This window comes from Ceratotherium simum, chromosome 2 (genome assembly GCF_057802395.1).
Source record: "Ceratotherium simum simum isolate JZ-2026a chromosome 2, ASM5780239v1, whole genome shotgun sequence".
Classification (NCBI taxonomy): Eukaryota; Metazoa; Chordata; class Mammalia; order Perissodactyla; family Rhinocerotidae; genus Ceratotherium; species Ceratotherium simum.
This window is the reverse complement of record NC_141901.1, coordinates 45,464,802-45,480,089: the sequence shown is the minus strand read 5'-3', so window position 1 is coordinate 45,480,089 and position 15,288 is coordinate 45,464,802. Positions and strand designations below refer to the sequence as shown.

The following is a 15,288-nucleotide window of genomic DNA, read 5'->3' as shown; positions in this document are numbered from 1 at the left end:
CTAAGAATGTAGTTTTAGTAGAGTGCTGAGTATGACAGTGAAGTTGTGAGTGGAAGAAAGAGTAGTAAGAAAATGGAGACAGGAGTATAGCTTGTTATGTTGAAGAGGACGTCCAGTAAATGAAAGGAGAGAAACTGAATGGTTATCTGAGGAAGACCAGAGTTAGGCAAAGACTGCACCTGACCCACATTTGCCTCCTCGTCTATTATACTAGATTTCATAATGTTATAGGTATAGATACAGAGGGAGAAATAATCAACAGCATTCTAAATGTGATTTTTCTGCACAAAAACAGGAAGACAAAATCACGCACTTCTTATAACTATTTAGACTGTGGATACTTGAATTTCTCCCTCTGCTATAGGATAATTAAACCTGCTAGACAGGGGCCGGCCCCATGGCGTAGTGGTTCAGTGCGCGCGCTCTGCTGCTGGCGGCCCGGGTTCGGATCCCGGGCGCATACCGATGCACCGCTTGTCAAGCCATGCTGTGGCAGTGTCCCATATAAAGTAGAGGAAGATGGGCACGGGTGTTAGCCCAGGGCCAGTCTTCCTCAGCAAAAAGAGGAGGATTGGCATGGGTGTTAGCTCAGGGTTGATCTTCCTCACACAAGAAAAAAAAAAAACCTGTTAGAAAATGAGACAGCTGAGCCAGTGATATTTATCTTGTCTCACTACTCAATCTTCCTATTCCTCCAAAACGGACTATTGGTATCTGCCCTTTTATGAGTTAACAGGATGTTCATAGAGGATGCTGTACCTTTCTGTCTAGTAATCGCTTCTTACGCATGGTGGGGGGTTCCAGATAGATTCTACCCCGCATGGCCAGCTCTATCAGGATGCCCCCTCGCAGGCCAGATGATATGCAGTCATTCCAGAAAGATGTGTAACCCTAGAAAAGGGGGAAAGAGAAGAGAAGTAATGTTCTGAAACGGATACAGACTTACAGCAAGTACCCTAAGAATGGTCCACTTTGTCGTGATTCATTTCACGTCACATTACATGAACTCAAAAAGAAGTACAGGATAAGAGAAAAGAATCTCCCTTTAATTCCCTTAATTTAAACTTCCCCAAATATGATTTTCTGTCTGACTTCAAACTCTTTGTGAATTCCTATGGTTCAGCTCTTGGTTAATTGGCATGTCAAATTTTAACTTTTATTATTTTTTTTGAGGAAGCTTGGCCCTGAGCTAACATCCGTTGCTGAAGAAGATTGGCCCTGAGCTAACATGTGTGCCCATCTTCCTCTATTTTGTATGTGGGATGCCTCCACAGCATGGCTTGATGAGTGGTGTGTGGTGCATCTGTCCACACCCGGGATCTGAACCTGTGAACTCCAGGTCACCAAAGCAGAGCATGTGAACTTAACCACTATGCAACTGGGCCCACCCCCTCAAATTTTAATTTTTGAGGAGAATTTTGGCTTCCTTGAAATCTGTTTCCATGACACTCTAAATTTCAGAGTGGAATACAAATAAGTCAAGAAAAATGTATAAACCATTTGATCCTTTTACTCCTCCAAGATATGTATTATTTGCAAGTTATTTTGATGGATGGTGTAGGAGAAACCCAGCTCTGCCACTGATTAGTTAAGTGCCTTGGGTATGCTACTTAACCTTTCTCAAGGGCAATGTCCTCATCTGTAAAATGGGGACACTAATATTTATAAGTTTGCTGGGAGGAATAAATGAGGTATTACATATAAGAAAGCACTTAGTATAGTCCCTGGCATATAGTAGGCACTAAACGTTAGTTTCCCTTCCCTAGGAGCTAGAGGGGATACAAAGAAATATAAGAAATAGCTACTGTCTTAAGGAGCTGAAAATCTAGCTGGAAAGACCATGCAAACTTGAGGAGGGTTCTGTGATAATATAAAATTTAAATAAAAGCTCAGTTGAAAAAGTAGTAGAAGAGACAGGCATAAATGACTATTGGAAGTTTGGTTTAGATGATAGTTTTTCAAATTATAAATCACTTTTGGGCTAGAGTAGTCAAGAACTCTTATGGGACTTGGACTGGGGTTTGAAGAATAGGGTGAATTTGGCAGAGAGAGAGGGTTTTCCACATGAAGGAAATCATCCAAATTCTACCCATTCTTCAAAAAAGTATTCTAAGCAAAAGTGTCAAGGAAGGAGACCTTAAACATGTTTAGAGATCTAACTCAAGGATTTAAACAGAAAGCATGAGATCAAGTTGGTTGGGACCAGGCTGTGGAAAGCCTTGAGGCTTTGAACTTTTTACTGAAAGGCAATATTGAATCCTGAAGGTTCTCAGCAAGGAGTTATGATTAACACAAGGAAGACCCATCAGAGTTATCAGAACTGTTCAACACACTTGAGCTATCTCTGGGTAGAGCATTCTCTCTCACTGGAGAGAAGGTGAGTGAGATGTTGGCAGGGAGGTTTAGCAGGGCTTTAAAGCATCACCAAAACTACATCACTATTAATAGCAATAATGTCTAATATTTATTGAATACTTATTATGTAGTAGATTTGTGCTAAGCTTTTTTGCATGTATTATCTGATTACATCTTCACAACAACCCTATAAGGGAGGTACTACTATCATCCACATTCTAAAGACGAGGAAACTAAGGCTTATGGACGTTATTGACACGACAGAGATCACAAAGCTAAATAGTGGCAGAGAATTGTTTTTTATTAAAAAATTTTTTAAATTCCATTTTTCCTCTTTATTGGTTTGGGAGTTATGCATTCTCTTTACTTTAGGAAAGTTATCCTTGAAATTTTAACAGGCATGACAATTTAAAATTAATAAAAGATCTGTTTTTAGAACAACAAATCAATATTTTAACCACTCTCTTAGTTGACCAATATTTCATTTTTTTTTTACCTCACAAATTAGACATTATTAGCATCATTATTTTATACAGGTAGCACTCGTTTAGATTTACTCAGATGCTTACCAATTTCTTTGCTCACCATTCCTTCTTGCATCTCAGACCTCCCTTCTGGTACCATTTTCCTTCTTCCTAAAGCAGAATTTCCTTATGTGAAAGTCTGTTGGAGGCAAACTCTATTTTGTTTATTTGAAATGATTTTATTTTACCATCGTTCTTGAAAGACAGTTTCTCTGGACATAAAATTCTAGGTTGATAGTTTTCTCTTATCACATTGAAGATATCACACCCTCCTCTTGTAGCTTCCATTGCTGCAATGTGAAATCTATTATTCTTATTGATTGTGGTTTCTTTGTAGGTGATTTGTCTTTTATCTTTGGTCCTTTAAGATCTTCTCTCTTGGTGTTTTGCAGTTTGTCTACAACATGACTGTGTGTGAATTTACTTATCCTGTTTGGTATATGCTTCCTGTGTCTGTAGGTTCATTTCTTAGTTCTCAAAAATTCTCAGTTCTTATTTTTTAAGAATTTTGGCTTTCCTCTATTTTCTTTATTCTTTCCTTCTGAGACTTCAATCTTTCTCATTCAACCCCTGTGTCTTTTAAACTTTGCTTTACATTTTCTGTTTCTTTTGTCTCTATATTGCTTTCTGAAGAGTTATTTCATATCTGGCTTCCAATTTACTCTCTTCATATGTATCTAATATATTAAACTAACCCTGAGATTTTGATTTCAACTATTTTCATATCTAAAAGTTCTATGTAGTTATTTTTCACATTTGCCTGGTCATTTGTGATCATTTCTTTTTGTTGTTCATTTTGTGATTCTTTTATTTCTTTGAAAATGTCATAGATATTTTATATTGTCTGATCATTTCAATATCTGAGGTCCTTGAATGACCTATTATTTGTTATTTCTGCTGATTCTTTCTCATGAGTGTTTCTTTCTTTGTATGTTAGATATTTGATTTAATATGTAATTTTTTGTGAATCTGTGAGATTCTGGAGGCCTAAATGGAGGATGCCTTCCTCCAGAGAGGAAGATCTGCATTTGCTTCTGCTGAGAGTCAGGCATGCAGGGACTGGGAGACTGCCACACAACTGGGACCACATTTAAACCTAGCTTCCCCATTTTATCTCAACCCCAGGGTTTATTCCTGAACACCCAATTCCTGAATCTCCAGACTGATTTGATAATTTTCCCTACGGCAATCTGGTTTGTTTATTGCTCACCTCTAGGATTTTAATATTGGTGTTTGTTTGGGGGCCCTGAAGATTTCCTTTACTTTCCAAAGACCCAGCGATACATTAAAAATTAAGTTTATTCAAGACTTAATATCTGGGCTGGCCTTGTAGTATAGTGTTAAGTTCAGCACGCTCTGCTTTGGTGGCCTGGGTTCATGGGTTTGGATCCCGGGCATGGATCTACACCATTCGTCAGCCATGCTGTGGTGGTGGCCTACACACAAAACACAGAAAGACTGGCACAGATGTTAGCTCATGGCTAATCTTCCTCAAGAAAAAAAAAAAGAGGAATATTGGCAAGAGATGCTAGCTCAGGGTGAATCTTCCTCAGCAAAAAAAAAAAAAGACAACATCTGACCATTACACTGCCAGAGGTATATGTCTTCCAATTCCATTTTTTCCATAACCAGGATGATCTTTAAGCTCAAATCTAATTATATAACTCCCTTCTCCTATACTTAAAAATCTTTCAAATGCTCCTCCCAGTCAAGTCCCAATTCCTTAGTATAGTACTCAAACCAGGAGGCTGCTTACTCATCTCTCTGGTCTCTTTCCCCTAGAACACTACACTCCAGCTTTCCAGAACTATTTTAAGTACTCTTAATGCATCATTTCGCCTACTGGCCTTTGCACACAGTTCTCTCTGTTCTAGAAGAACCAATACTCTTCTTTCCCCAACTCCTCCCTATTCTTAAGAACTGAGTACAGGGGTCACATCTTCCATGTAACCATCTCTAACATTGTCTTTCCCTCCACTCCACCCCCTGGGTTAGGTTCCTCACCTGGGTGTGTCTATACATACACATATACTTCTCCCCTATCATTTATTATATTACATTGCAATCAACTGTTTGACCTCAGTAGACTATAAATTCCTTAAGGAGAGAGTATCAACTGATACATAGTATTTCTCAATAAATGTTTCTTGAAAGCATAAACCTATGATTGAAAGTAAATATGTTAACCTGGCAAAAGCTCAACTTGAACCATAAACATCCCTACACATATCCAAATTTCCTGAGGGCCTGATCTTAGACTCAAAGCTGGGATTAGTTTCCTCCACTGCCTGCCTCATGGCTACTTCAAGAGTCATATTTGTAACTCCTCCTTAAGGAAGGAGTAAACTTTTTTTTTAGATTAATACTTGGTTTTATACAACTTAGCTGCCTAATTAAGGTTAAACTATAACTTACTTTAGAATATATAATTTACTTAGGCATACTTTCTATATAATCCTGGTGACTATAAATGTCAACAGGTGTGCAAACATTTCAGCCAGTATTAAAGCAATTACAGGAAAGTTTTCCTTTGTTGTATCATTTCTTCCTGACCATATAAATTCTGTTTCAGTGACAGTGATGTCAGATTGTCAACAGAATTATAAACGAGAAGCACTGTAAATAAAGAAACAATGGAGATCAGGATGTAGAATTTGTGTTTCACCCTTTCCCATTACAGTATCTCATAATATGTAAAACTCTTTAAATGAGTTTTTTAAAAGTTTCTCTTTATTGAGTCATATGCCAAAATAGAAAAAAGTATAAAAATACACATGTAGAGTTTTAAAAAATAATTGTAATTCCAAGGTCCATTTTCCTCTAAATGTATCTGGCCCCTTGGTGAATTCTCAAACCATCTATAATAAAGATTCTGTGTTAAAAGGCCAATGCTTTAGTATGCAGGATGATCTAGCACATATACACTAAAGTTCACCATTCAATCATTAAATTTAATTACCAAAGGATATACACATGAGGGAAAAGACAAAGAGAAAAATTTTAGGATCTACTAAAATAAATGGAATCACACATTGCCTCATGATCAACAGAGAATCTTGGAGGGCTGGCAGAATGAGATCTTTAGGATAGTGGACTTTGTTTTGTCTTGATTATTAAAGTAATATATGATTGTAAAAAAAAAAGAAAAGAGGAGCCGGCCCGGTGGCACAAGCAGTTGGGTGCGCGCGCTCTGCTTCAGCAGCCCGGGGTTCGCAGGTTTGGATCCCGGCCATGCACTGTCACATCGCTTGTCACGCCATGCTGTGGCTGCGTCCCATATAAAGTAGAGGAAGATGGGCACAGATGTTAGCCTAGGGCCAATCTTCCTCGGCAAAAAAGAGGAGGATTGGCATCAGATGTTAGCTCAGGGCTGATCTCCCTCACACACACAAAAAAGAATTTGTTCTTTTCATGGACAAACATACATTGCTGAAAATGTTAAAAAAAAGAAAAGAAAAGAAAAGAAAAAAAAAAAAAAGAAAAAAAGATCACATCATAGAAATGTATAATTTTGGGTGTTTATCCAAAGAACTTGAAAACACCAATTTGTAAAGGTACATGCACCCCTGTGTTCATTGCAGCCTTATTCACGATAGCCAAGACTTGGAAGCAACCTAAGTGCCCATCAAGGGACGAATGGATAAAGAAGCTGTGGTATATATACACAATGGAATACTACTCAGCCATAAGAAATGACGAAATCCAGCCATTTGTGACAACATGGATGGACATTGAGGGTATAATGCAAAGTGAAATAAGTCAGAGGGAGAAGGTCAAATACCGTATGATTTCCTTCATTAAGTAGTAGATAATAACAACAATAAACAAACGTAGGGACAGAGATTGGATTGGTGGTTACCAGAGGGGAAGGGGGGAGGGAGGAGGGTGAAAGGGATAATTCGGTACATGTGTGTGGTGATGGGTTGTAATTAGTATTTTGGTGGTGAACATGATGTAGTCCATGCAGAAATAGAAGTACAATGATGTACACCTGAAATTTTTACAATGTTATAAACCAATGTTACTGCAATAAACAAAAACAAACCAAAAAAAAAAAAAAAAAAAAAAAGAAATGTATAATTTATAAAGTGAAAGTCTCCTATAATCTTATCCCCTCCAGATAACAGTTTAGTGGGTATTTTTCTAGATTTATATACATATTCTATTATATATTAATATTATTTATAGAAATGAGATCATACTGAGTGGCAACTTTTTTACTTACCCATTATTTTGGATATCTTTCCACATCAGTAAATATTGATCTATCTCATTCATTGTAATGGCTGCATAGTATTTAATTTTAGATGTATTATAATTTGTCCATCCAAGCCCTTACTGATGTACATTCGGGTTGCTTAAAGTTTTTGCCATTACAAAAAAAAAATGCTATAAAGAAATAGGTATTCATTTGTGTGGGTATTTCTGTTGAAAAAATTCTGAGAAGAAATTTTTGGGTCAAAGATTATATGTATTTAAATTTTTGATAATGTCATTTTCCTCTTGTAAAAGGTTGGGCAATGAGATTTCAATAAATTCAGACAGTCAACACTTTATGCTGAATTTCCGCCTAGTCAAGTATTCCTTATTTAAACTTCCTTGAAGACACACCCTAAAACAACTCTGAAGTTGCCTGCTTGAGGTACAGATTTTAAAGATGCCTGCTTGGGGTAAAAAGAGGAAAGAAAACAAAGAAACTTAAAGCATCATTAAAAACTATGCTAATATTATCATAAGCTATAGCTAACATTAGGATAACATTAAAAATCCTTATGATAAAGCTGAATGAAAAACAGCCAAATACATAATTGTGTATTCAAGATTATCACAATTATGTAAAATACCGTCTACTTTAAAAAAAGGTTTTCTAATTTTTCCGAATTATCTACACTGAGGAAATATCATTTTACTAGGAAAAATCTCGGAAAAAAATAATCCTTCCCTCCCCCCCAATCTGAAGATTCAGTGTTAAAATTGCTTCACCTTCCATGAGAGAAGGAATCTTACTGTGTCTTCTTGAAGTCTTTTCTATATGCCCAATTTCAAAGCCCAGGGTTATCAAAAATTATACACGAAAAAAAATCATATAAGCAAAACTAATTTTATTTCACTTTTTTCCTCTAAGAAAAAACTCTACTTTAAGAAGAGTTAATATACTGTTTTCCTTATTTGATCTAAATTTCTCTTTTATAAATTAATGTGATTCATTCTAACTCCTATTCATATTTCTATGTCTACATAGCCAATAGAGACATTTCATTAAAGAGATTAAGCATTAAAAGCTTACTCTGCTTAATCATAAAAGGAATGAGGAACTGTGACCTGGATGTTATTCTGGTTTAACAGATGATTTCAGCATGACTATGAAGGATGGATTATAAACTTAGACAAACAGACAAAATTTCACAATACACTACATGAAGATAATATCTTTTCAGGCTTATTCAAGAAGTTGAATGGAAAGATGCAAAGCTAGTCATAATGATCAACTTATTAGTTTTCTCAGGGTCTCCAGTTGAGATTTTTTCTTCCCTTAAAATAAAGCCATTACCAAAAGTTCAGAAAAAGACAACAATATGGTAATGCCTTGTCAGTGAAAAAGAAATCCAAAATAAAGGAAAGCAACTGGTAATCTGAACATTCCTACATAAGATTTAAATCTCATTCTGCACAGTAAAAATCCTTAATTTATTACTCTAAAAATTTACAAGTGATTGTAGCACCAAAAACAGTAACTTATATGCCTTTCTTTTCCCATAGGCTGTTACTTATGAGAAAAGGGAATTTTCATTACTACACACTATCCAAAGAGAACAGTACAAAAGAGATATTTGAGAAGGGGGAGTAAAAATCTAAAAACATGTCTAAGGCTCTAAATCTACTTCCCCACATCTCCTCAAATGATTTAAAATAGATTTATTAACACAAAGGCAATTATGGTATGTTCAAACCTTAGAAGAGCAAAACTAGGTAAATGCAGATATTTCTTTTGTCTTCAAGTAGTTTTTTTCTCCCTGATTAAAAAGTAGTATAACATACTTTAGAAAACTTGGAAAAAAAGAAAGAATCATAAAAAATAAAATAAAAATTACTCATAAATTACATCATTCTGTTATCATTTGGGTGTATGTAAAACCACACATATCTTCTCTCCTACCCACCAATTTTCCCATCTGCTTCTTCCCCAACTCCAACTTTTGGGTTTTCCTTCATAAAACAGCTTTGTGTGAATTATGGAACAACAGAATATATAGGTTATAAACTTTCATAAAATATTGGGGAGTAGAGGTAGAAGAAACCATGAGAGTGGTAATTTCATCACCTTTCATAACAAGAAGTCAATAGGATATTGTCTAAAATTGAATCATGTGGTTAAGAAAACATGATCCCGCGGCCGGCCCCGTGGCGTAGCAGTTATGTGTGTGTGCTCCGCTGCTGGCGGCCCGGGTTCGGATCCCAGGCGCGCACCGACGCACCGCTTGTCAGGCCATGCTGTGGTGGCATCCCATATAAAGTGGAGGAAGAAGGGCACGGATGTTAGCCCAGGGCCAGTCTTCCTCAGCAAAAAAAGAGGAAGACAGGCATGGATGTTAGCTCAGGGCTGATCTTCCTCACAAAAAAAAAAAAAAGAAAAGAAAACACGATCCCAATACTTTTTTTTGTAACCTTTCCAAACATACACAAAATAGAGAGATTATGAACCTCTCTGTATCCATCATCTAGCTTCAACAGCTACCAGTACAATCTTTCTTCATCTATACCTCTCATCCCATCCCAAGATTATTTCAGTGCAAATCCCATTATTGTAACATAGTGTCCATAAAATACTCCAATATCCTCCCCAAGAGATGAAGGTTTTTAAAAAAACTGCAATACTAATATCATATCTAAAAAAATTAATAAGAATTCCTTAATATTATCAAATATTGAATAAGCCTTCAAATTGCATCAATTGTTTAATACATATTTTTACAGTTGCTTTGTTGGAATCACGAGCCAAGCAAGATCCACACATAGCCTTATGTTTTTTTATAAGCTCTTTTTTTTAACCCTAGTGGGGACTTTTAGTAAGTAATATCTTGTAATGAAGAAAAGCTATTTAGTTTAACTTCAATTTCCTTTTTATGTCAAATTAAGTAACATTACATTTATCACATTTAAAAAAAATGGAATAAATCATACCACATGTGCTATTTTTAAAGTAAAATGTAAATATAATTTTACTTAAATTTAACATTAGAAAAAGAAAATGAAGTGAAACTGAAAGAATTAACTTCAAACATTTCTTTATTACAAGATATAGTTCCTAAAAGACTCCTTTCTAAAGTTAAGAAAAAAGATTATTAAGAGGGTGGGGTCATTTTTTAACTAAATGTTTCAATTTTAGACAATATTTAATTGACATGCTATAAAAAATAACAGTTAATATCTCTCCCACACTTTCTCCCATCTTTATTTCTTTACTTCTCAATTTTTAAATTATACATTTATATGGTTATTATTATTTTTTATTGGTATATAGTTGACATATAGCTTTATATTAGTTTCAGGTATACAACATAATGATTCTATATCACCAAACAGTTTTTTTTTCTTGTGATGAGAACTTTCAAGATCTAGTCTCTCAGCAACTTTTAAATGTACGGTATTATTAACTATAGTCATCACACTGAACATTATGTCTCCAGGACTTATTTATTTCATAACTGGAATTTTGTACCTTTTGACCACCTTTACCCACTTCACCCACCTCCCAACCCCCACCTCTGGTAACCATCAATCTTTCTTTGTATCTATGAGGCTTTGTTTTTAATTCCATATATGTGTGATCATATAGTATTTATCTTTCTCTGACTTATTTCACTTGCATTATTATTTATTGAGCATTTATATGTCAGGCTCTAAGTTAAACATTTTATATAAGTAATTTAATGTCTCACAATAGCACTATGAGGTCAATATTATTATCTCTACAAAATAAGTATAAAGAAAAAAATGTGGAAACTGAGGCCAAGTCACATCTTTAGTAAGTAGTAGACTTTGGATTTGAATGTAGATATGTCTGCTTCCAAAGCCTGTGCTTTTAGACATTGCCTAAAAGAAAGTTAGAAACTACAGTACGTAAGCACATTGAGAGATATGATAAATGCAAGGGAATTTAGAGAATGGAAAGGTCACTGTTGGATTTGTGATGGGCTTTGAAAGGAAACACAGAATTTAAATTAAAATAAACTATGGGGAAGGTAACATGGCGGGAATATATAAAAGACAAATGTTGGGATTCAGGGAAGATGGCAGAGAGGGATGCACCAGAAATCTGTCTTCCCACCTACACAAAAATTGCACCAGCAGAATCTGTCTGATATAAATATTTTGGAACTCTGGCATCTATGGAAGGCATGCAACTTCCAGGGAAAGGCCTGTGGTTAATTTCAGTCAATTTCAGCTCTTAGCTTAGCAGGGCTACCCATCCTCCATCCCCTAGCCCCATGGCAGGCAGCCATGCATGTGTTCTTAGAGCAGCTTACACGCAGCTTCTGGAAGCCATGGTGGGCAATAAGAACCCTGTCCTCCAAATATCGGGGATCCGCATTCTGATCACTGATTGCTGCTTCTGATCACGCGGTGCAGATACAGAGGCCATTGTTGTAACCTCCCCCATTGTTGTAAGCCCTTCCCCTTCCAGCTGAAGTGACTTCCAGGTGATTTAAATGGCTGATGCCTTTCTCCTCCCCTTCATTTTTCTCTTTTTCCTCTTTTGGGAGCCAGACACCAAGGACTAGGACCTTCAAAAGCAACGACACATACAGGGAAAATCAGAAAGTCACCCCAAATGCCCAAGGAAAGGCACAGGCTCAGAAAAGACTTCAGAAGACCTTAAGTTTACATCTCAGGCTGATCCTCAATATAGAGACAGCTTACAACAATTAAAAAAAAAAGCATTATACCATACACAAAAATCAACTCAAAATGGAGTAAAAACTTGAATGAAACACCTGAAACTGTAAACCTACTAGAAGAAAATCCATGAGGTGAGCTCCTTGACGTTGGTCTTGGCAATGGATTTTTGGATTTCATGCCAAAAGCACAAGCAACAAAAGCAAAAATCAACAAGTGGGGCCACATCAAACTAAAAAGCTTCTGCACAGCAAAGGAAACCATCAGCAAAATGAAAAAGCAACATATGGAATGGGAGAAAATATTTGCAAACCACATATCCAATAAGGAGTTAATACAAAAAATATATAAGGAACTCATACAACTCAACAGCAAAAAAACAAATAACCCAGTTAAAAAATGGGAAAAGGATCTGAATAGACGTTTTTCCAAAGACATACAGATGGCCAACAGGTACATGAAAAAGTGCTCCACATCACTAATTATCAGGGAAATACAAATCAAAATCATGATGAGATATCACCTTACACCTGTTAGAATGGCTATTATCAAAGACAAGAGATAACAAATGCTCGCAAGGATGCAGAGAAAAGAAACCCTGGTACGCTGTTGGTGGGAATGTAAACTGGTACAGCCACTATGGAAAAACAGTATGGAAGTTCCTCAAGAAATTAAAAATAGAACTACCATATGATCTTGCAATCCTACTTCTGGGTATATATCGAAAGGAAACAAAACCATTATCTTGAAGAGACATCTATACTCCCATGTTCACTGGAGCATTGTTTACTTTTTTTTTTTTTTTTTTTGTGAGGAGATCAGCCCTGTGCTAACATCTGCCAATCCTCCTCTTTTTTTACTGAGGAAGACGGCCCTGGGCTAACATCTGTGCCCATCTTCCTCCACTTTATATGGGACGCCGCCACAGCATGGCTTGCCAAGCAGTGCGTCGGTGCGTGCCCGGGATCCGAACCAGCGAACCCCGGGCTGCCACAGCGGAGCGCGCGCACTTAACCGCTTGCGCCACCGGGCCGGCCCCAAGGAGCATTGTTTACAACAGTCAAGGTTTGGATATAACCTAGGTGTCCATCAACGGATGAACAGATAAGGAAAACATGATATTTTTCTGTGTATAGATGATGTAATATTATTCAGCCTTAAAAAAGGAAATCCTGTCATTTGTGACAACACGGATGAGTGAGCCTAGAGGGCATTACGCTAAGTGAAATAAGTCAGACAGAGAAGACAAACACTGCGTGGTGTCACTTAACATGTGGAATCTAAAAAAACTGAGTTCATAGAAACAGAGAGTAATAAAGTAGAAAAGTTGCCAGGGTCTGGGGGGTGGGGAGAATAGAGAGACGTTGGGAAAAGGGTACAGACTTTCAGATATAAGATGAATAAGGTCTGAGGATCTAATGTATAACATGGTGACTATAGCTGGTAACACTGTATTATATAATTGAAATTTGCTAAGAGAGTAGAACTTAAATGTTTTCACCAAAAAAAAAAAAAAAAGGTAAAGTTAGGTGATGGATGAGTTAATTAACACAATGGGTGGAATCTTTTCACAATGTATATGTATATCAAATCATCACATGGTACACTTTAAATATCTTACAATTTTGTCAATTACACCTAAATAAAGCTGAAAAAAAAAAAGCAGCAAAGCAAAACAAGACAAAAACAAAAAATGGCAAACCCTGGGGAAGGGGCAGAATCTGATTTCCACAGTTGCCATATCACTGGATTCAAATGTCCAGTTTTCAACCAAAAAATCACAAAGCATATTAAGAAACAGTTCAGTATGTCCACTCAAAGGAAAAAATAAACCAACAGAAACTGTCCCAGAAAAGACAAGATGGCAGACCTAGTAAAGACTTTAAAACATCTATTTTAAAGATTCTCAAAGAACTAAAGGAAGATGTGGAGAAAGTCAAGAAAATTATATATGAACAAAACGGAAATACCAATGAAGAGATAGAAAACCTAAAAGGAAACCAAAAAGAAATTCTAGAGCTGAAAAGTATAATAACTGAAATGAAGTCACTAGAGGGATTCAAAGGCAGATTTGAGCAGGCAAAAGAAAGTATTCACAAACTTGAAGATAGGGCAATTGAATTTATTGAGTGGGAGGAACAGGAAGAAAAAAGACCAAAGAATAATGAACAGAGCCCAGGGAACTGTGAGACATCAACAAAAGTGAACCAACATACACATTCTGGGACTCCCAGAAGGAGGAGAGAGAGAGAAAGGGGCAGAGAGATTATTTGAAGAATTAATGGCCAAAAACTTCCCAAGTTTGATGAAATACATGAATATAAACATCCTAAAAGCTCAATAAACTCCAAATTGGATGAACTCAAAGACCTGCACACTGAGTCACATTAAAATCAAACTGTTGAAAACTAAAGAGAGAATCTTGAAAGCAGAGAGACAGAAGTGACTTGTCACATACAAGGCTCCTCAATGAGATTATCAACAGATTTCTCATCAGAAACTTTGGAGGCCAGAAGGCAGTGGGCTGATATATTCAAAGTGCTAGAAGAAAAAAATCTGTCAACCAAGAATCTTATATCTGGCAAAACTGTCTTTCAAAAGTGAAGGAGAAATTAAGACATTTCTAGATAAGCAAAAGCTGAGTGAGTTTCCTTACCACTAGACCTGTCTTGCAAGAAATGCTAAAGGGAGTCCTACAGGTTGAAATGAAAGGATACTAGATACCCAAAGCAGTATGAAGAAATAAAGATGTCAGTAAAGGTAACTACATGGGCAATTATAAAAGCTGGTATTACAGTAAAAATGGTTTCCAACTCCACTTTTTTGTTTTCTACATGATTTAAGAGACTAATACATTAAAAAAAACTATTAGTCTATAAGCTAGTGTTAGTGTATCTTTGGTTTGTTACTTTACATTTTGTTTTGTACATAATTTAAGAGATTAGTGCATTATAAAAAACAATTATTAGTTTATGTTATTGGACACACACTGTATAAAGATGTAATTTTATAACATCAATAACTGAAAGGGGTAGGATGGAGCTGTGAAGAAGCAGACTTTTTGTATGTTATTGAAGTTAAGTTGATATAAATTCAAATTAGAATGTTATAACTTTAGGATTTTAAATGTAATCCCCATGATAATAACAAAGAAAACAGTTATAGAATATACACAAAAGAAAATGAGATTAAAATGCTTCACTACAAAAAATTAACTAACCACAAAAGAAGACAGTAATGCAGGAAATAAGGGACAAAAAAGCCTTAAGACATAGAGAAATTAGCAAATGACAGAAGTAAGTCCCTTCTTATCAGTAAACATTTTATTTATTTATTTTTTGTGTGAGGAAGATTAGCCCTGAGCTAACATCCATTGCCAATCCTCCTCTTGCTGAGGAAGATTGGCCCTGGGCTAATAACCGTGCCCATCTTCCTCTACTTTTTATATGGGATGCCACCACAGTGTGGCTTGACAAGTGGTGCATCAGTCCAAGCCCAGGATCCAAACCCA

The 15,288-nt window shown here is 36.2% G+C and overlaps 1 protein-coding gene across 5 annotated transcripts in view; it reads right to left on the bottom strand.

Moving 5' to 3' along the window:
* GOLPH3L (golgi phosphoprotein 3 like) overlaps positions 1 to 15,288 on the bottom strand; it is a 47,535-nt gene that overhangs the window by 19,820 nt on the left and 12,427 nt on the right. For 3 of the 5 annotated variants that reach the window (XM_087443786.1, XM_087443782.1, XM_004435968.3), the window contains one exon: positions 760 to 891. The exons of the other annotated variants lie outside the window; for them this stretch is intronic. In XM_087443786.1, coding sequence (XP_087299912.1) covers positions 760 to 891 — 132 coding nt within the window. The remainder of the gene's footprint in view (positions 1 to 759; positions 892 to 15,288) is intronic. 5 annotated transcript variants of the gene reach the window in all.